This window comes from Malaclemys terrapin, chromosome 15 (assembly GCF_027887155.1).
Source record: "Malaclemys terrapin pileata isolate rMalTer1 chromosome 15, rMalTer1.hap1, whole genome shotgun sequence".
NCBI classification, from domain to species: domain Eukaryota; kingdom Metazoa; phylum Chordata; order Testudines; family Emydidae; genus Malaclemys; species Malaclemys terrapin.
The window spans coordinates 24,217,397-24,237,710 of NC_071519.1; the positions used below are offsets into that span (position 1 = coordinate 24,217,397).

Here is a 20,314-nt window from a genome sequence, read left to right on the forward strand (position 1 = left end):
TTCCATCAGAAAGGGAGTCACAGATGAGAATCAGGATCACACAAAGTAAATGGAGAAGAGTGTTGGAGCAATGACACAGCCCTGCTTGACACCAGTGCGAATGATGAATGGTTTGGTCTCTGAGCTGTTGCACAGAATGGTGGCAGTCATCCCATCATAGAGTAGTCTGATGATGGAAATGAATTTCTGTGGACAGCCAAACCTACTCAGCACCTTCCACAGGGCATCACGATTGATAGAGTCAAAGGCCTTGGTTAGATCGATGAATGTCATGAACAGTTCCTGGTGTTGTTCTTTGCACTTCTCCTGAATCTGTCGTGCCATGAAGATCATGTCAGTTGTGCCTCGGGATGGCACTGTAATTCGGGGAGGAGTTCTTCAGCAAGGAGGAGAAGGCAGTTTAGTAGGATCCAGGCAAGGATCTTTCCTGCAATGGAGAGGAGGGCAATACCTCTGTAGTTCCTGCACAAAGAATTGTCCCCTTTCTTCAATATTGTAACACTGTTGGTGTTCTTAATGTCAGGTGGAATTTCTTCGCAGGTCCAGATTTTGGCGAGGAGTTGGCAAAGACTGTGCTGTAGTATTGTTCCACCATCTCTAAAAACCTCAGTTCAGACACTGTCTGGGCCTGGTGCCTTGTGGTGGCACGCCAGACTTCCTCAGAAGATGCGGGATCAGCAAGAAGTTCCATTGCTGAGTGTTGTGGAATAGACTCGATGGTGAATTCTGAGACCGTGGATTTGTGGTTTAGTAGGCTCTCAAAGTACTTCTTCCAGCATTGTTTAATGGCTGCATTGTCCTTGAGGAGGGTGGAGCCATCCTGGGAACGTAAGGGGATTGGGCCTTTGGAGGTTGGTCCATATATAGCTTCTGTTGCTTTAAAGAAGCTTCTTATGTCATCCTGGTCTATGAAACCCTGGATCTCAGAGGTCTTCTCTTGTCACCACTCATTTTTGAGATCACATAGCCTCCTTTGGACTTCGGCTTTGAGCAGGTGATAAGCCTCACATTTTCATTGGTTAGAGGAATCATTTTGCCAGTTACAGAATGCAGTTATTTTCTGTTGAATGAATGCTAGGATTTCCTCCTTGTTTTCGTTAAACCAGTCTTGGTGCCGATGAGTGAAATATCCTATGGTTTCAGCACATGCACTGTGAATGGTATTTATAAATTGATCCCAGTGCTCTCGAATGTCAATGATGTTATCAGGCAAGTTAAAGAGTTTCTCAGACAGGTGTTGCTGGAACGTCTCGCAGCCGGCGTGGTCTTAAAGTGCTTTGACGTTGTACCGCTTTCGCTTAGTCTTTGGGTGATTGTGGGGTGGCACAGCGAGCTGCAGGTACATGATTGATCTTATTAATTGAGGGTTTATCCCTCAGTGATCTATACCTCTAATGGCTTGAGTTATATGGACATGGGCGTAATCTCAGGCTTGGACTATAACATAGTCAAGGAGGTGCCAGTGTTTGGACTGAGGTTGTTTCCAGGTGGTCTTAAATTTGTTACGCAGCCTAAAGATGGTATGTGTGAGGAGCAGGTCATGCTCCACACATTTGCTGAGGAGCAGAATGCCATTGGAGTTTAGGTTTCCCACCCGTTTTTTGCCTATTGTGCTGCTCCACAGTTGGGAGTTCCGTCCGTCTCTGGCATTGAAATCTCCCAGAAGATTGTCTGCCTTAGACCAGTGGTTCTCAAAGCTTGTTCAGGGAAAGCCCCTGGCGGGCCAGGCCGGTTTGTTAACCTGCCACGTCTGCAGGTTTGTCTGGTCGCGGCTTCCACTGGCCGCGGTTCGCTGCTCCGGGCCAATGGGGGCTGCGGGAAATGGCTCGGGCCGAGGGATGTGCTGGCTATGGCTTCCCGCAGCCCCCATTGGCCTGGAGCAGCGAACCACGGCCAGTGGAAGCCGCGATTAGCCGAACCTGCAGACGCAGCAGGTAAACAAACCGGCCCGGCCCACCGGGGCTTTCCCTGAACAAGCGGTGGACCGGCTTTGAGAACCACTGCTTTAGATGTGGCTGTGAGGACTTCATCAAGAGTGCTATAAAACTGCTCCTTGTTGTCTTCCTCATCAACAAGTGTTGGGGAGTATGCACTGATGACTGTGGCATAGTGGTTATCGCTGAGCTTCGTGAGACACTCGTTGATCCCCACAGGAAGCTCCAGAAGCTCACTGGTGATCTTATTTTTGGCAGCAAAGCCAATCCCATGAATGCGTCTCTCTTCAGGTGGCTTTCCTTTCCAAAAGAAGGTGTAGCCACCTCCATCTTCTTTTAATTGGCCCGGCAGGTCTCACCAAGCCCTGCAATGCCAAAGGTGGAGTCTTGAGAGTTCTCTGGCAATTATGGCAGTTCTTCTTTCTGGGCATTCACTGTGCTGAGAGTCCATAAGGGTGTGGACATTCCCGGTGGCAAAATTCACTGTCTTATATCTAGGGCCCTACCAAATTCATGGCCATGAAAAACATGTCACGGACCATGAAATCTGTTCTCCCGTTGTGAAATCTGGTCTTTTGTGTGCTTTTACCCTTTACTACACAGATTTCATGGTGGAGACCAGCATTTCTCAAATTGGGTGTCCCAAAAAGGAGTTGGGGGGGGGGTCGCAAGGTCATTTTAGGAGGGTCATGGTATAGCCACCCTCACTTCTGCGCTGCCTTCAGAGCTGGGTGGCCAGAGAGCAGCGGCTGTTAGCCAGGCGCCCAGTTCTGAAGGCTGCGCCCTGCCAGCAGCAGCGCAGAAGTAAGGGTGGCAAACCATACCCTGGCATCCTTTCTTCTGCGCTGCTGCTGGCAGCGGCTCTGCCTTCAGAACTGGGCTCCTGGCCAGCAGCCACCGCTCTCCAGCTACATAGCTCCAGCAGCAGCACGGAAGTAAAGGTAGCAGTACCACAACCCCCCACTAAAATAACCTTGTGACACCCCCCCCCCCAACTCCTTTTTGAGCCAGGACCCCTACTTTTACAACAGCGTGAAATTTCAGATTTAAATAGCTGAAATCATGAAATGTACAATTTTAAAAATCCTATGACTATGAAATTTACCAAAATGGACCGTGAATTTCATACGGCCCTACTTATATCTCTTGTTTCGGCCGCGGAGTTGAGAGATCCCACTGGATGCGGTCATCCAATGGGAAGAGTGTGAGCCGGCCTTTGTGTGGGGCATCTTTTCTAGCCCCTTCCCCGTTTGGGGTGAGCAGAGGGGATCCTAAAAAGGCCCTGCTCAGTCCCAGCCATTGCTGCCGAAATGCACGTCTGTCTCATCCAAGCACAAGACGACCGTCACATGGCTGCCGCCTGTGTGCAGGTTTGTGACGAAAGACTCCCAGAAATCACTGCTCCTGTCTTCACCGCCACTCCTCCCTCACCGCAAGGCTTTGTGCGGTTGTGAGCGCTTAGGCAGCGGCCTGCACATGAAATCTTTTAATGTGGGGAAACCGGTGCGCAGGCAGTGACCACGTGAGATTTGACAGGAGGAATGCCCTTACCCAGTGGCAAGGAGAGCCTCCTCCCGCCTGCTGCAGCCCTCACCCTCCTTCACAGCTGCAGAGCACTAAAATGTCCTCTCTATGCGCCTGATCCACCGTTGGGGTCTTGTGAAGTTTGGATCGTGGTTAGTCAGGAGCCTCGCCTCAGACCTGCTTGCCAAGGAGGTCCCTACCAGGAGTATGAAAGCTCTGGATGATGTAGTTCTGAGGATCTTTAGCCCATGCAAGCCTCTCCATCACAACGAAGTTGCGGTCCATCAGAGAGGGGAGGTGGTATTATCACTGTGTACACAGCACTGGTGAAACCATCACTGGGTAAGGTATCCAGTTCTGGTGCCCACACCTCTAAACAGTTGTTGAAAATGTGCACAGGGTTCACAAAAGAGCTACCAGAATGATTTGCGCTCTTGAAAACCTGTCTGACACTGAAACTTCAGGAGCTCAATCTATTGAGTTTTTTTCAATGAAAAGGTTAAGAGGTGATTTGATCATGGCCTATAAGTACCTCCATAGGGAAAAGATTCCTGCTAGAGGGCTCTTTAATATAGCAAACAAAGGTATAACAAGATCCAGTGGCTGGGAGCTGAACCCAGCCGAATTCACATTAGAAATAAGTCATGAATTTGTAACCATGAGGTAACTGACAATTGGAACCACCTACCTAGGTACGCGGTGGATTCCCTCTTACTTGAAGCCTTTGCATCAAGACTGGACGTCTGTCTAAAAGATATGCTCTAACTCAACCAGAAGTTATGGGCTTGCTGCAGAAGGAATCACTCGGTAAAATGGTCTGGCCTGCATTATTCAGGTCAGCGTAGATCATCATACTGGTCTCCTCTAGCCTTAAAATCTGTGATCCCCATGAGTCTATGAACTTTCAGCATGCAAGCACTCCCATTGACTTCAATAAGACTGACACATGTTTACAGTTCAGCACATGCCCTAGCGCTTTCCTGCAACAGGGCCAAAATGCTCAGCACCTTGCAGGATCGAGCCCTTTTATCTCCTATTCTCCCCTCTTCCCCAAACCTCTTCTTTCTCACTTCCTTCCATGTTTCCCTCTTGCCATGTGTTTTCCCTGTTTCCCCAGGATCATCTCCATTTCTCCTTCTGTGTTCCAGTTTCTATCATCCTGTCTCTATTTTCCCTCCATCCCTTTCTAATACCCTCCCCCTCACACACCGTCTCTCCTTCTTTTCCTCCCATCATCAATCTCTTACAATTTCCTCTATTTTTCTATTAGCCTCTCCAAACAGCCGGCCCTTCTCTGACTATACTTCCGTAACTTGATCAATTAATTGGTAAAGTGCCCTAGGGATGGTAAGTATTACCCCATACCTGCCATTTCCCCTATCCCTCGCCCTACGCCCTCTTCACTACCTTCCATCTTTCCCACTCACCCTTCATCTCCTTCCCCTACTGCTGCAGCCTCTTCCCTGCCACCCCAATTGTCACTGATGCATGATTTTTATGTCATTCATTTCCCTCTCCAAGGAGTCTGTGCTACTGAGGAGATGGAGTGATATTGTTAAGCGGTACATTAAGTGTAAAATGCACAGCATCAACCAAAACACTGACTAAGAGCTCTGTATTCAAGAGAGAAATATATTTCATATCCTGAAACAATCCATGCATGGGAGGCCGCAGGAGTTCTGTGCTGTCAGTAGATTCCAGAGTGCTCTGGTTTATACCACTGATGCTTCCAATGATTTCTCTGCGTGCATTTCTATGGCACGCAGAAAAAGGACGCTTTCCTCCCCGACAGGATTGCAGATCACTCACATGCACAAAAAATCAAATGAAAAGGAAGTGGCCTTGTTGGCTGGCATGTTTGTGATGATTTTTTGGCATGCCTCTAGCCAGAATCTCACTTCCCTTCCAAGAGCTGCATTTCTGTCTTTATTAATCAACACCCTTTCCAAGGCAAAAGGCTCTGCTTTCGACTAATTGGTCTGATCGAGAAATTACAGCTCCTCTGATGTCATTAGCGCCAATGAAGTCACTCTGCCAATATTTTCCCCCTCACCCCATTCACCTTTACGTGGTCTGCCAAAACGGCTCCAGTTTCATTTATACAGGGATGGCGAGAGCAGAGGGAGATAGACAGAGAGAAGTCCTAAGCCCAACAGCTGTTTATGATAAGAAGAGGATTAGGTGGCTCATATCCTGGTTACATTAAATTAAATCCCAGGTATCTTTCTGTTTATAACTCTCTCTCTCTCTCTCTTTCACACACACACACACACACACACACACACACACACACACACACACACACACACTTGTGTGTGCCCGAAACCATCCATCGTATCACGATAAGATAGCCTCTAAAAAAGAGAAAAGGAAAAAAAAAAAGCACTCTGGCCCTGCGCCATCCCCGCTCTTATAAACCGTTGTTAACTGCTGTAATGAACCAATCCAGGAGACATATTAATAACGACATGAAGAGACACATTTATTGTTGATTGTTGAGTCGCTGGCAGATTTACCGCAGGGTTGCTACAAGGGGAGGTCTGGCCCTGCAGTAGTGCAATTAAAAACAAATTGAATACAGGGACAAAGAATCAATAATCTAACCGGGCAACTTTTAGTTTTGCAAAATACACATATAAATTAATTGACCTGAACACAGTTGCTAACTGGTCATTAATGCCTGTTTGCTAGCCAAGCTGAGCATGCAACGCGGCTCGTTAAGTTGAGGAGCATGAACCTCCCACTTGTGTTGCCCCAGACAGTGTCTGTCTGTGGTTCCACTGGGATCTCCTGGGTTTTCAAGGGAGATGGACCTGAGTCTCCACATTCCGGCCCACATCTGAGTGTCCCCAAAATGCCAGAAGGGCTTTGCTCCCACCCACAGCTATTATTAGTGCTATAATGATAGCGCTTAGAGGCTTCCATTAAGATCCGCGGGAATAAGTATTGTACAAACTCTGGTCCAAATAATTTACTGTCTAAACAAACCAACCAGACAGAGGGTTGGAGGAAAAAAAGTTAACCCCATTTTACAGATGCAGATTTGAGGCACAAAGAGATTAAAGGGACGTGTACACTCACAGCAGCATGTAGAGTGCAGACACTGCCCATCACGCTAGCACGGGTATAGACAGTAGTGTAAATGGTGACGGGGGGAGAGCTCTACATGCCTGACCCCCAAGGCTATGTTCCCCTCATGGCTCTCGACAAGCCCAAGCAGTGCCTCCCATTTCTACATGGCTATTTTTAGCAGTGTCGTGTCCCACTGCTTCCCCACTGCCAGAGCCTTTCCCTGCCACAGGGAAAGTCTCCAGCAGCAGCGAAAGGCTCTGGCAGTGGGGAGGCAAGCGGGCAAAGGTAGTTGCTGGAGCCAGAGGTGCCGACTCCGTGGGTGCTCCGGGGCTGAAGCACCCACAGAAAAAAAATAATGGGTGCTCAGCGTCCACTGGCGAGCCCTGATGATCAGCTCCTCCCCCTCCCCCACCAGCGCCTCCCGACTGCTGCTGATCAGCTGTTCAGCGGCAGGCAGAAGGCACTGGCGGGAGGGGGAGGAGTGGGAGCAGGAAGAGGTGGAGCAAGGGTGGGGCACATTCGGGAGAGGGGAAGAACGGGGCAGGAAGAGGCAGGGGTGGGGCTTTGGGGGAAGGAGTGAAGTGGGGGCAGGGCCTGGGGCATAATGTGGGTTGAGCACCCCCAGGAAAATCAGAAAGTTGGCATGTCTGTGGTTGGAGCCTTTCCCCACTGCCGGAGTCTTTTCACTGCAGCAAGTAGCTACACACGGCAGTGACAAGTATGGATGACGCCCACTTTTCATAGCAGTGTGTAGTTACACATGAGGTCCCAGTCCTCTACACGCTGCCATCCATGTAGACATAGCATAAAGGTCACATTTTCAACAGCGCTCTAAATGATGGAGGCGCCTAAGACCCATTTTCAAATGGGACTTAGGTCTTTAGCCTTAGACTCATTAAAAAACATAGGGCCTGGGCACCTAAGTCCCTAAATCACTTTTGAAAATGAGACTTACGTTCCTGAGCTAATTAGAAATTGCAATGCTGAGCAGAGCAACATCTAAATACTGTTGTCAAGCTGGGCCGTAAGCTCCTAGGTCATTTAGCTGCTTTCGAAAACTGGACTTGCCTGAAGAGCTTGTGGCAGAGCTGGGAAGGAGCCTCCCAGATCTCCTAAACTTCACCACACGACCACTGTATCCTCTTATTATACAGAGGCGGGTCAATCACAACGTTCAGATCCAAATGCAATTTACCCCCAAAGCTTGGGTGACTTTAGAGCCAGCGTTTGGGTTCAGGCCTCTCGCCAGTTTTCAGGAGTTTTCTGCTTCACCTGTAGATTTTCGCTCCGTGCTGAAACTGCACTCAAAGGTTTAAACTCAGGATCTGCCCCCCCCCTTCCCTTCTTTCATTTTTATTGCTGCATTCTGGCTATAATCTCCCTGATGCAGCAGAACGTGGTGAGGGTCTTTTAAGTGCCAACTTTCTATCAGAGCACTGGCACTTCCATTGGGTGTAACTAGGTAAAAATGATGATCCTCTGCTCTCCTACCTGAGAGAGCTTCTATCTGAGCCTCTCTGAGCACTTCATGAGCATTAGTAACAGTGAATTAAGGATTATTATCCCCATGTAAGAGATGGGGAAACACCAGGCAATTAGAGAACTAGTGAGAACTAGTGTCACACAGCAAGTCAGGTGGCAAGAACTGGGAATAGAATCCAGGAATATTGGCTCCCCCTCCTTTGCTCTGACCAGTAGACGGCACTGCCTCCCTTCAGGCACTGTATGAAAAATGAGGTTGACATCATGTATACACTGTAATTACTGGTCCAAAATGTTACAGTTTACACTAGAGATAGTGCAGTGTTTGGGCTTTTTATTTAAAATGTACATTAATTTAATGCTGACTGACAGCCCCAGAGACTGGAGTCCTCTACTTATCCACTGAACAGGGACAATGTGTGCTGCAACTGTGCAAATTCTCCATATGCTGCTCTTATCCTGCAAGGCTCAACCTTAACCAGGAAGAACCAACCGCAGAGTTAAGATGGGCATTCGGTCTCCATGGCCCATTTAGTCCTTGGCCTCTTCGCTGAGATGGGCAATTACTGTCAACACTGGTGGTTTGCTCTGTGATACTGCCCGCTCAGAACTGGACTCAGGCCATCAAAGAGTTGTCAGAGCAAAACAGCTCCTACTCATTATCAACCAGGGCTCCATCTGAAGCAGGAAACAAGTGGTGAAAGTTTTTGTATCTCCTATGACCAATCCTTGATGTAGTACCTTATGGCTCCATTGAAATGACAACCAGGCAGTATCAATTCATGCATTTATTGGAGGGACAAAATGAAGCAAATGACTTTGCTTTAAAAAAAGGTGGGGGGAAGAATGGATCCCCTCCTATAGGGCCAGTCCTAGTGTAACACCAACAGACGCAGGTTGTCGGTGGGCAGGATTGAACCTGGGACTTCTGAAACTTAGTGTATGAGCCTCTACTGCATGAGCTGAAAGATACATAGCTTTTAGCCATGGCTGTAACAGACTCATCAATCTCTAGATCAGTGGTTCTCAAACTTTTGTACTGGTGACCCCTTTTACACAGCAAACCTCTGAGTGCAATCACCCCATATACATTAAAAACACTTTTTTATGTATTTAACAATATTTTAAATGCTGGCGGCAAAGCGGGGTTTGGGATGGAGGCTGACAGCTTGCGGCCCCCCCCCATGTAATAACCTTGCGACCCCCTGAGGTGTCCCGACCCCCAATTTGAGAACCCCTGCTCTTGATGGTCTAGGTGCCACTAGAGGAGGACAGAGCGCCACATCAAGCAGGCCTGGGTTATGCTACCAATCACAAATCACAAAGAAGAAAATAATGAATGCATTTCCACTGATAGGAAGCCAGTAAAGTAAAAGCTTTTTTATATGTTCAAGTTGTACTGGATCTAGGTTACCTGGTTTCCATTATAGTGCGGTCACCTGTACAATGGGTGACATTTTTCAGCTGAAACTTTTTTTCAGTGAAAAATGCAGAGTCAGTGACTCTGGACTGCTTCACAAAGTTGTGTTGGTTTCGCTAAATACTTCATGTCGAAAGAAAAATCTGAAAAAAGTCAACAAACGTTTTTGATTGTTTTGATTCCAAATGATTTTTGGTTTTAAAAAGCTCCAAATCTCAATGCAAAGTTTCACCGCAGGTTGAACAAAATGTTTTGTTCACCCTGAAACTATTAGTGTTTTGTGTAGCTGAAAATTTCAATAAACTTTTGTTTTTAGGTCAACCTGAAACAATCCCCCTCCCCCCCCCGCATTTTTCAGAATTGCCAGTCGAACAAAACAATCAGTCATTCGCACAGTCACTTGTGACCCTCAAGCTCAGATTCAATTTAGAAGACCCGGCTAAACTGGGAAATTGACCTACTGTTATGACCTTTGCCCTCAATCTCCCTGAGCATGTCCTGAAAATGGCTTAACTGATAGTATGGATGGGACAAAACCATTTTCAGCACCACCGAGCACTTTCTGGTTTTGCCCTGTCCATACTAGCACTGAAATTGCTTCAAACACCACTTGGCCACAAGCATCCTTAGCACGGGGTCATGATCACGACTCCAGAAAGACACGGAGAGTGTGAAATGAAGATCCGGTCATCTGGTGAATAAAGGTAAAGCTAAGAACTACAGACCAAATTCACAGCGGACGTTAAGTGGGGAGAACTCCATTAAAGTCAACTGAACAATGCCTGGTTACGCTCGAGGCAAAATTGGCCCCGTGTGTGGAAATAAAGCATTTCCAGAGGAAGGTCGTCCATGATGGTCACAATCCCTAACCTTCTTGATTCTTGAGCGCTTTAGGGGAAAGGTCTGCATTGCAGACTGTGCTGCTGTGAAAGCCATGGCTGCAGGTCCCCTGGATCTCTACCTCCCTGAGCTCTCCTCTGCTGCAAGCAGAGTTTGGCACAAGCGTCTCTGTGAAGTAAGAGGCTTTTTCGTCTTGTTTTAAAGAGATAAGATAATCACACAAGGATTTTAGTAGGCAAGATACTGGTTGTTATGTGCAAAGGAGAGGTGGAGCGTGCGGAGGGGGAAATAGGAGGCAAAGCTATAATCTCTCTCTCTGTCTCACACACACACTCATTTCAGACACACACCCTTGCAGCAAAAAGGAGAGCCCCTCCCTTTCCATCTGTTTCCTGCCCTCTAACTATATTGCATCCATTCACCTCTCCTAATATTGGTCCCCACCCAGTCTTTTCCAGTCCTTAATATTAACCCTGTGGAGGCAGCAAACGGTGCTGGAGCTATGCCTGACATCACACTCCGTGCCCCCTTGTAAATTCCAGTTTAGAACTACCATGTACAATCCCAGGGCCAAATGCATCCCTAAGATTATTCTGTGGACTTAATTACACCAGGGACGATGCCTGCTGTAGATCGATGGTACTGGTGAGAATTTTAACCTCAAAGCTCAAAGAAACTTAGCAGGAACAGACACATTTTGATTGGTTCCAGTTTGAAACTGGGCATATAACCACTAAGTTGCATCACATAAGCCCCAATTCAGTGAGGTACGTAAGCATACACCACGCTCTAACCACGTAAGTAGTTACACTGAAGTGCCAGTACAGAGATAAAACAATCACACCAGGATTTTTATAGTTAATTTAGTAGTAAATGGTTTGGATGTAGCCAAAATCTCATGAGAACTGCTGTTCTCCTAAGACTTCAGGCCACGATGGACCATATCTCAAAATCATGTATCTGGGGATACACTGTCCTAAGACCAGCACAAGGAATTTCAGCAGCATCAAACCTGACACCGAACACTTGCCTTGGCATCAAACTTGCTTCTTGAACCCTCTGCTAAATGCAATCCATATCCAGTTCTGAAACTTGCCTTCTGAACCTGTCTCTAGTTACAGTGAGGTATGGGTGAACCTCAAAAGGTTTGGAATTTGGATCTTGGAGGAGAAAGAAAAAGAGAAGTCCATGTGTAAATCACTCATGTGGGTTTATATAATGGTGTCAAGTGCTCAGATACATCAGAAATGGGCAATAGATGAATTAGAAAGATAAAGACGGGATAGGGTAGATAAATAGATTAGGGTTATAGAGAGAGATTTCTCAGAGTCTATTGGCTCTGCAAATTTAGGTGCATATCTCGCAAGATCAGGCTTTTTTTGGGGGGGTATATTAGCACTTTGCTTTCCAGACCCTGCTGAATGTCAGATGTGTAGATGGGTGTAAAAATGGAATATGCAGCCATGCAAACATTTCAGCAGCTGCTTCATCTGAGTTCAGATCTAGAAATGCCCCCAAATGGGGAGGGAAACGTCCAGTAAGTTATTTTGTTTTTCCCAAATTAGTTTTGCCCTTCCCTGGTGACAATGCCTAGATTATTTTAGAATGCCTGGTACAGCATACAGTGCATCCCAAATGGACTATGACCGTAAATTCCATCAGAGGCTTGGCAAGAAAAACAGCATACAATAATCTGGGCAAGCGGTGAGGTAACTGATTCTTAGATCTATACATAATTAACAGGGTAGGTGACAGATTTGGGTGGGTTTTTCTCTTCCTTAATGACAGCTGATTGGTGGCAGTAATCAGACCTTAGCATTTCTAAATGGAGAGAGGATAAATAATAGTAGGAGTTTTTTTAAGAAACAGGTTGGGGCACAGAAATTTTTCAGATTTGCTCATTGCAAAATCAATACCCATCAGCTGTTTGAAATTAAAGGAAAGATTAGGTCCTGGTTTTATACATGCCTTATTGTATTCTGAGAGCTTTCTACTCAGCCAGATAAATCTTCTTTAAGAGGATTAGGAAACTTTCATTATCTTTATCTAACCTGAACTAACACTAACTCTGAAAAATTAATCTATAGACTGAACAAAACCCGATAGCTGTTGCAAAGAGGTAGGGATCTGGAGTTACTTTCTAATTGAAGTGGGCAGGTGGGTGGTTGGTGAAGGGGTGAAATCTGTTCAGTGCTGAGAAAAACAAGAGCCCCTCACGGGCAAAGCTGGTCTCATTATTCTTTGAAGATAATTGAACCAATGCATTTCAGCATTTATTTCTATGATTCAACTGGCTGTGAAAACCGCCCTACACCCCCTTCTTTGACAGCTCTTTCCACCAGCGACCACAGCTTTCCAACCAGTAGAGTGTCAGTGTTACCTCCTCTTCCTAATGCACAGGAACATTTTCCTGACCTAGTCACGCAAGGAGGATTCCATCTCCTTCCAGGGGATGCAGGGCGCATGCCTTCTGAGTTTATAATTCATGTTATCCAGCGGATACTGGAAGCTTTCAGACTCTTCTGATTTGGATCAAATATTCCAACTCAATGGAACTCCTTCAAAAAGAGTTACATGCTGCAGCCCACCTCCTCCTACCCAGCCTGTCTCAGATCTAGAAGCTCTGAGAGCCTTCTGACTGAAGAGACTCCGAGACGCCCACTTTTCAACCCAACAGCTTGTGTTATGCCAAGGCATTTCTCTAATAGTATTATCCATTGAAGCTGTATGCCAAAAGCCCTTTATGGCCTGTATTGACTTTGACGTACTTACACAATCTGTCTTCTTTCCTGAAAAGTGATAGCCTTGTTCTCTTTGAATCTGTTCCTCTACAGTACCTGACAGTTCTTTTATTTCAGCACTGCATTTCCCAAAGAAGATGATAACTCTGCTGTCAAGGCCAGTAAGGTGCCACTGAGACATCACTTCCAATGCTAAGAATCCCTTATTCCTCTGGAACTGAGCCCCACTAAGCAGGCGGGAAACCAAGAACTGCCAATGCCCGACCAGCCCTTCCAACGCCTAGGATACTATCAAAACAAACTCCGGCTTGCCATTCTCGCCTTCTCCTATGGGAAATACTTGAGCTGTTACCAGGGGTATCTTCAAGAACAGTCCCCAGCTGAGCTCATTGACCACAACAATCCAGACCCTTTAAGCTGATGGAGCCATGTCGTTGCTGGTAGCATACCTGGCTAACAACCATTAGTCCTGGGTGCAGTTCCCAACTGGAAGCAGCAAGCACTAAGGGGCCCAAGTTAAACTTTCAATTAGCGGAGTCACTAGTTGTTCTATATTCAATCCCAAGACGGCAGAGCACTTGCAATGGGATAATCATCAGAGGACATTGGCCCACATTCCATCTAGCAGAGAGTGTGGAACAGCAGCCAAAGGACAAGATTTCATGCCTGGCTACTGAGCATCCAAGCCAGCGAGCAGGAATTATCAGTCTCATTATCCCCTGCGCATCATCAGCAGCACCTAATAGAAGCGGCAGTGGTGGGAAGCCCTGGCTGCCTTCAGTTTAACAAGTTTCTTTCTCAGCGTGCAGCGCTGAGCCTTACCTTGCACGATCAGATGCACCCGCGAGGTCTTCGGATGATTGTCTGTCTGCACGGAGCAGGTGTAGGGCCCCTCGTCGTATACGTCCACGTTATGGATCTTGATGCTGTACTGGGTGTTTGTGTTCGATAGGATGACCACGCGGTTGTCTATAGACCACTTGTCATTTCCAGCATACAGGATGGTGCTACGGTTCAACCAAGCTACTCGTGTGACCCTCTCATCCACGGTACACCTATAAACGGAGGGAGAGAGAGTGTCATAAAACAGGCCAATGGCCAGCCAGGAACGTGACCATAGAGCTGCCCAATAGTGACGCTGAAAAGAGGTCATTAGTGGTTTTGGGCAACTTAGTATGAAAAGACTCTGTACAGGATAATAGAGATGCGAACAGTAGGGCGGCAAAACAATGAAATAGGGTTTTATAGAAACCACTTTAGCAAACGTATTCATTATTATTCTTATTCCATAGCCCCCACAAGTGTAGTAGGGACTTCACATAAAAAGCAGGTTCCTGACCCCCAAGAGATTACAACCCACATGAATTGGACAAAGAACCACAGAAACTATTCCACAGGACTAGGGACAATACCAGAGACATTCATAAAGTGCCCTTCAGTTCCAAACTCCAGTGCAGGAATCTGGAGGGGAGGTATCCCAGGATATTTGACACATCCCACCTGCAGCTCTATTCGGTCACATCCTAGCCTTATGCGGATAAATTTCGACTGTTCACTGCAGTACCACATGGTGCTCTGAAGTGCTGGAGAAACTGTGTCCCCCGAAAGGAACAGTGTCACCTTTCTGGGTGGAAGCCACTCTAAGTTTGTCCTCTGAAAGCCAAGAGAAGCTCTTCATATGACCCCTCCCTCACGACCATCACAGCCCCTCCCCCTCCCCTTTTCACTAGCTGGACATACAGAATTTTAGATGACACTGTGAAATTTGCTTGGCTTGCCAGTAAGGCCCTCCATCCGGTCCCTGTGTGATATACAGTACTGAGCCCCAGAGGGCTTGAACAGCCTCAGAATAAAGGCAGGAAATGGGGAAATGGACAGGAAGAGAGGAAAAAAGAGGAAGAGTGAGTGGGGCCTTTGGAGAAGCAGCTGTAACTAACTCTCTCTCTCTCTCTCTCACACACACACACACACACACACACACACACACACACACACACACACACACACACTCTTACTTCAATTATTTATTTGCTGCCTGGCTTCAGCCCTCCCCCCTCCTGCCACTCAACACTGGAAAGTTTTAGAGCCCCGTTTCTGAGCGGTTAGTTACCGTCGGTGAGGAATGGTGCAAAGAAGAAATTAAAATGTTCCTGGAAGGCTGGAACACACGTCTTTCTAATTCTATTTTTATAGATGATCTTAATGTATTTTACTCCTGGGTCTGTCTGGCTCGGGAGCACCCCTGGAAAAAGCGTCACATGTTTGGCTATATCAAGAGCTGAGCATTTCTCCAGTGCATTCCCTTTCTTTCCAAAGCTTCAGCAAGCACAGAAGGCAAGAACATTTGGTTGTGATGAAATGGACATTATTGGTGGGTTCTAATAGTAATACTTGGTCCTCCTACAGCACTGTCCTTTCAAAGATCTCCAAGGGCTTTTCATACATGAATGAATTAACCCTCGTAATTCCCCTGACAGGCTGGCCAGTGATATCCCCATTTTACAGATGGGGAAATTGAGGCACAGAGCTGGGAAGTGGCTTGGTGATTATTATTCTATGGATTGCAGCAGTGCCTATAGGACCCAGCTGAGATCAGGGCCCCATCGTGCTAGGTGTTATAAAGACACTTTAAGAAATAGTCCCTGCTCCCCAAAGCTCATAGGCCCAGATTTTTGAGGGATTTAGGCATTGCTTTGCTCAGCATTGCAAGTCTTGAGTGATTTAACTTCACAAGTGACTTAGGCCCAGATTCTCAAATCACAGAAATCAATGTAAATTAGGCACCTAAATACCTTTACAGATCTGGGCTTTGGGCGCCTGAGTCTCTTTGACTTTCAATAGACTTAGGCTCCTACACCTCTTTTGAAAATGGAACTTAGCCACCTCAGTCACATAGGACATGAAGGCTGAGTGCAGCAACACCTCAACACCTTTTAAAAACCCGAGCCTTACAGTCTAAATAGAAAAGAGGGATGAAGGGCAGGAAATGGGAGTATTCTAATCCCCATTTTCCAGATGGGGGACTGAGGCAAGTCAAGAGAAGTGACTTGCTCAAGGCCACATAGGGAGTTTGTGGCAGCGGTGGGAATTGAAGCCAGATCTCCCGAGTCCCAGGCGAGTGCCTTAACCACCCCACCGCCCTTACAATTATAGACCCACCTAGGCTTCTCAAACTCAGCCAGCTGCAGATGGGACACAGTCCCCGATCAGAAGCTGTCTCAGATACTAAACTGATCCTGCACCGTTCCTTGCCGAAAAGCTGTGTCTGTAGCCCATACTGACCCAAACGGGCCATTAATCGCTAGCAAACGAACAGGTCCAAGGCTACTACTATTTTCAAAGGGGATGGGAGCAGGGGGTCCAGGTATCTATTTTTGTGTTTGAGGCGTGTGAGTTGACATTGGTATGGAAGGGGAATTCTCAGAGTATTAACACCATCGAAATCACAGCGATCTGGGGTCCCAAGAGGTTATCTGGTTCTTCCCCCTGTGCTGAGGCAAGATCCTCAGGCCATGCTGGGTCGCGCCATGCATGAATGCTGCTGCTACTGCTCAGACCCCTCTTCAAACTTATAAATTGGCAGGAGCACCTTCCAAGACGTTTCATCTCACTCACCTCTGCCGCCAGATGTGGCAGGAGGGGAGTGTTGGGCCTCTTGCACTGAAGCTGCAGAAATGTTATATGCCTCCCACGCCATGTTCACCGAGTGTCAACTCGATCAAGGTTATGATTTGGGGTGTGCGGGTGGGACTGCATTAAGCATATTTCAGTGCCCCCCTGGGCACGCGGTGCAGAGGAATTAGAGATATATGCTCCCTTAAACAAATAATTCTCCCCTTGTAGCGGCTGCATGCTCCCACTAGCCACTTCAAGTGTGGACTCCTAGGAAGACAGATGGTCCGCTGAGCTTGGCATGTTATTACCTTTACCCCAGGAGGCCACCATATTTCAAACAAGATGCTGTTTCTGCAGCTACACAAGCTTTGCCTCTCAAGAGCTGGAGAAGTGGCAAAGGGGCCAGTCCCACCACTCCAGAAGGAGGCACCGCATCATTTAATGGGACATGGTGGACCCACAGACCATGGGGAAGAGGTGTCATTTCACCCTACATTTCCCCCATCAAAGTTCAAACAACAGACGGATTGAGCCACTGGAATCACATTTTGTGTTCCCTTTATACCACTCTGCCCGTGCACCTTAATCCAGACTGGCAGCCCAGGTCTTGGCTTCTCTGTACAACTCTGCCGATGCACTTTAATTCTGACATGTGGCATCACCTGCAGAGCTAATCTTGAGTCCCGCAGAATTCGACCAGTGAATCTCAATCCTCACCTGCTGTCAGGGGCGGCTCTATGTTTTTTGCTGCCCCAAGCACGGCAGTCAGGCGTGGTCTGCTGGTCACGCGGATTCGGCGGCGTTTCTGCGGGTGATCTGCCAGTCCCATGCGTTCGGCATACCTGCCACCAAATTGCCGCCGAAGCCGCAGGACCGCCAAAGGCTGCCTGACTGCCGCCCTCATGCCGCCCCCCGCAGCTTGCCGCCCCAGGCACGCGCTTGTACCGTGTGCCTGGAGCCACCCATGCCTGCTGTACCCATGTTGTGCTATTCCTGTCCCCAACATTGCAAGGTGAGGTTTTGCAAGGTGGTGAGCTGATGCAAGTCTCCTGGAAGTCAGCAGAGGGCGCTCAGTGCTTCCCAGGAGGTGCCCTGCAGCTAGGAGGATGAGCCCCAGAGTGCCACCACAAAACACTCCTCACTTCACAGCAGCCAGCCATGAAGAACTGCAGACTGTTCTTGGGGAAGGCCATCCATGAAATGAAAGGTGGGCTTGAATCAAAAGCAACCCCCCTACCCCTGATGGGAAGCACCCCTCCCACTGCTATCCCAGTCCTTCTCCCACACCCCCAGAGCTCTGCCAGCACACGCCAAGCCTGACCTGCAACATACCCTGCTATTCTAATGTCAGGATTCAGAGCCCTCCCTTTATTCAAATGAACCGGGGGAGAGCTAAGCGCAGCCTAGTTAAGTTGAGCCCTAGGGAATTCCAGTCTAGTGGACTATTACTCCTGTCTCAGTTCATTATTATGAATAATAAAGAGATACTTACACACGTTTTCTGTAAATTATTCATTGCGTGAACTGAAAAATCAGGGCAATAATATGTAAAACAGACAACTTGCATGTCTGTACTCATATAAATATCTAGTATAAAGCCCCTCAAGGTACTATCTGGTCCCCTCATTAAGGGGGGAAGTACAGGGACTAGGGTTTGAAGTGACAGTGAAGAGTTGTTCACTCCAGTTTTGTGCAAGTTAAAACTCCATTGCTCAAATGCTTCTCTCGCTTACCTGGGTGCAGTCCCTGACTGCAGGTGAACCTGTGTAGTGGGGAGAAGAGCATGCCCCTGTATAACTGCATCTGCTTGTATTTGTGAGTTTCTCATTTGCACCGGTAGAAGTCAGGATTGGCTCTGTTGATAGCAGTGGAGTTACTCAGTTAAAAGACAGAGTAAACAAGATCAGAATCAGGCCCGCTGTGTCTCTAGCTAGGGCTGCATGAATCTCAGCCACCCCTCCCTCAGCCACCTGATGAGTTTGGAAAGCACCCAAAGAACTCAAAGCAAAAAGCAGGTGAAATTGCTGCACTGCATCAAAACCATACACCTGCCAATGTTTGCGACTCACTGATCCTGGGCTGGGGTTTGAATTTGCAATGAAAGCGGGAGAACTGCATGGGTCCGGGTGTGTTGGGTACGTTTTGCACACGTTTGCTCTCTGAAGTGCTTTCTCGGGCAAAAACTCCCATGGGACGTGACTTTACAAAGAGATGACCCTCACACCATGCCAAAACTTGGGCTCAGGATGGTGTCTGGGGGGCGAAAGCACCGCACCTATCGACTATGGTTAATATGAATCAGTACGTCACCAGCAATAACAAATTCTACTTGACCCATAGGCCCTGGAGATGCTCCAGCATAAGTGAGACCAAGAAACTCTGTCACTTTGCACAAGGGCTGGCTACTTGTATGCCGAGTTTTGTATTTATAGAACCTGCCCACACCCCACACTGGATCTAACTACACATGCCCAGAGGCACCAAAATTCCAGTAGCGCCCTGCATAATTGTTCAACATGCTCCAAGACCAATATCCATTATATCCTAAGCCTCAGGCATCCCCTCCTCTGCGGAGTGGCCCTTTGTACCTATTTCCAATTGACCAGGATTATGATAATGTCTCCCGTAAAGCAAACAGGTAAAGAGACTTCTCCAAAGTGTTTAGATAAAGCAGACAAACTCTGACAAAGCTGGATAATAAACCGGGCCAGGAGGTTTTCCCTTGAAGGGATCTAATTAAGAACAAAGACAAACCTGCATTAACATTCTCCTGAAGGCTCTGTCTCCATCTCCCAGGTATCGTGTAGCAAATCCAGAAGGAGGTGGGGGAAGTGAGGAGAGAATGTCTGATGAGACGGGAAATAACCCTTCTTGGATGTTGTGTTTTGGCTGGGTAATATTTGTCAGTGCCAAATACAGAGGGTAAAAGAACATCTCTACTCTTACTCGGGATTCCCCTGCATCAGAGGATCTCATTAGCCCTTTTGGCCACAGCATTACACTGGGAGCTCATGTTCCCTTTATTACCACCCCCACCATTCCCCAAATCTTCTTCCCAGGATAGAGTCCCCCTTCCTGTAGGTATGGCCAACCTTCCCATTAAAGTCAGCAAGAGTGAAGGGTGCTTAGCGCTGGGTGCCCTGCAGGTTCAGTCCTGCAGTGCCACCGCACAGACTTCCTCCCTTCATGGCAGTACCCCTGAAGAACTGCAGATCCTGGGGAAACCCTTGAATCTAAACAGGGGCTTGAATCAAAACCTGAGCTAAACACTCCCACATTTGGAGAGTAGGGCTGAGATGTGAACCAGACCTGGCTCCTAATTTTACAAGTGGCCTGTATTTTTATAATCACCCGATTTGGGGGTTGTTTGAAACCTGGATCCAAATTTTGAAAGGCCTTAGCCTCTCTTGGCTTGGGAGCACAGGGAAGGGTTCAGAACTGGGGTCACCGAACACTGCAGCTAGACCCTGAATATTTACCAGTCTCCCCCCTCACTAATTTTGCATTTGGGGTTAGGAGGAATGAAGTTGTATCAACTTGCAAACACCTACTTCTGCTGGGCAAGCCAACTGCATAACTTTTGCCCATAGCAGAAAGCCATCAGCCTGTGGCTCTTCCAACAAACTTGCAGGAAAAAAACCCCAAACCAGTCTTTCTTGTCTGGTGCGTTCTTTGTTGAGATGATG

General features: G+C 47.4%; 1 protein-coding gene across 7 annotated transcripts in view; it reads right to left on the reverse strand.

Moving 5' to 3' along the window:
* OPCML (opioid binding protein/cell adhesion molecule like) overlaps nt 1-20,314 on the reverse strand; it is a 334,176-nt gene that overhangs the window by 153,372 nt on the left and 160,490 nt on the right. For all 7 annotated transcript variants that reach the window (XM_054005489.1, XM_054005487.1, XM_054005488.1 and 4 more), the window contains exon 2: nt 13,836-14,068. In XM_054005489.1, coding sequence (XP_053861464.1) covers nt 13,836-14,068 — 233 coding nt within the window. The remainder of the gene's footprint in view (nt 1-13,835; nt 14,069-20,314) is intronic.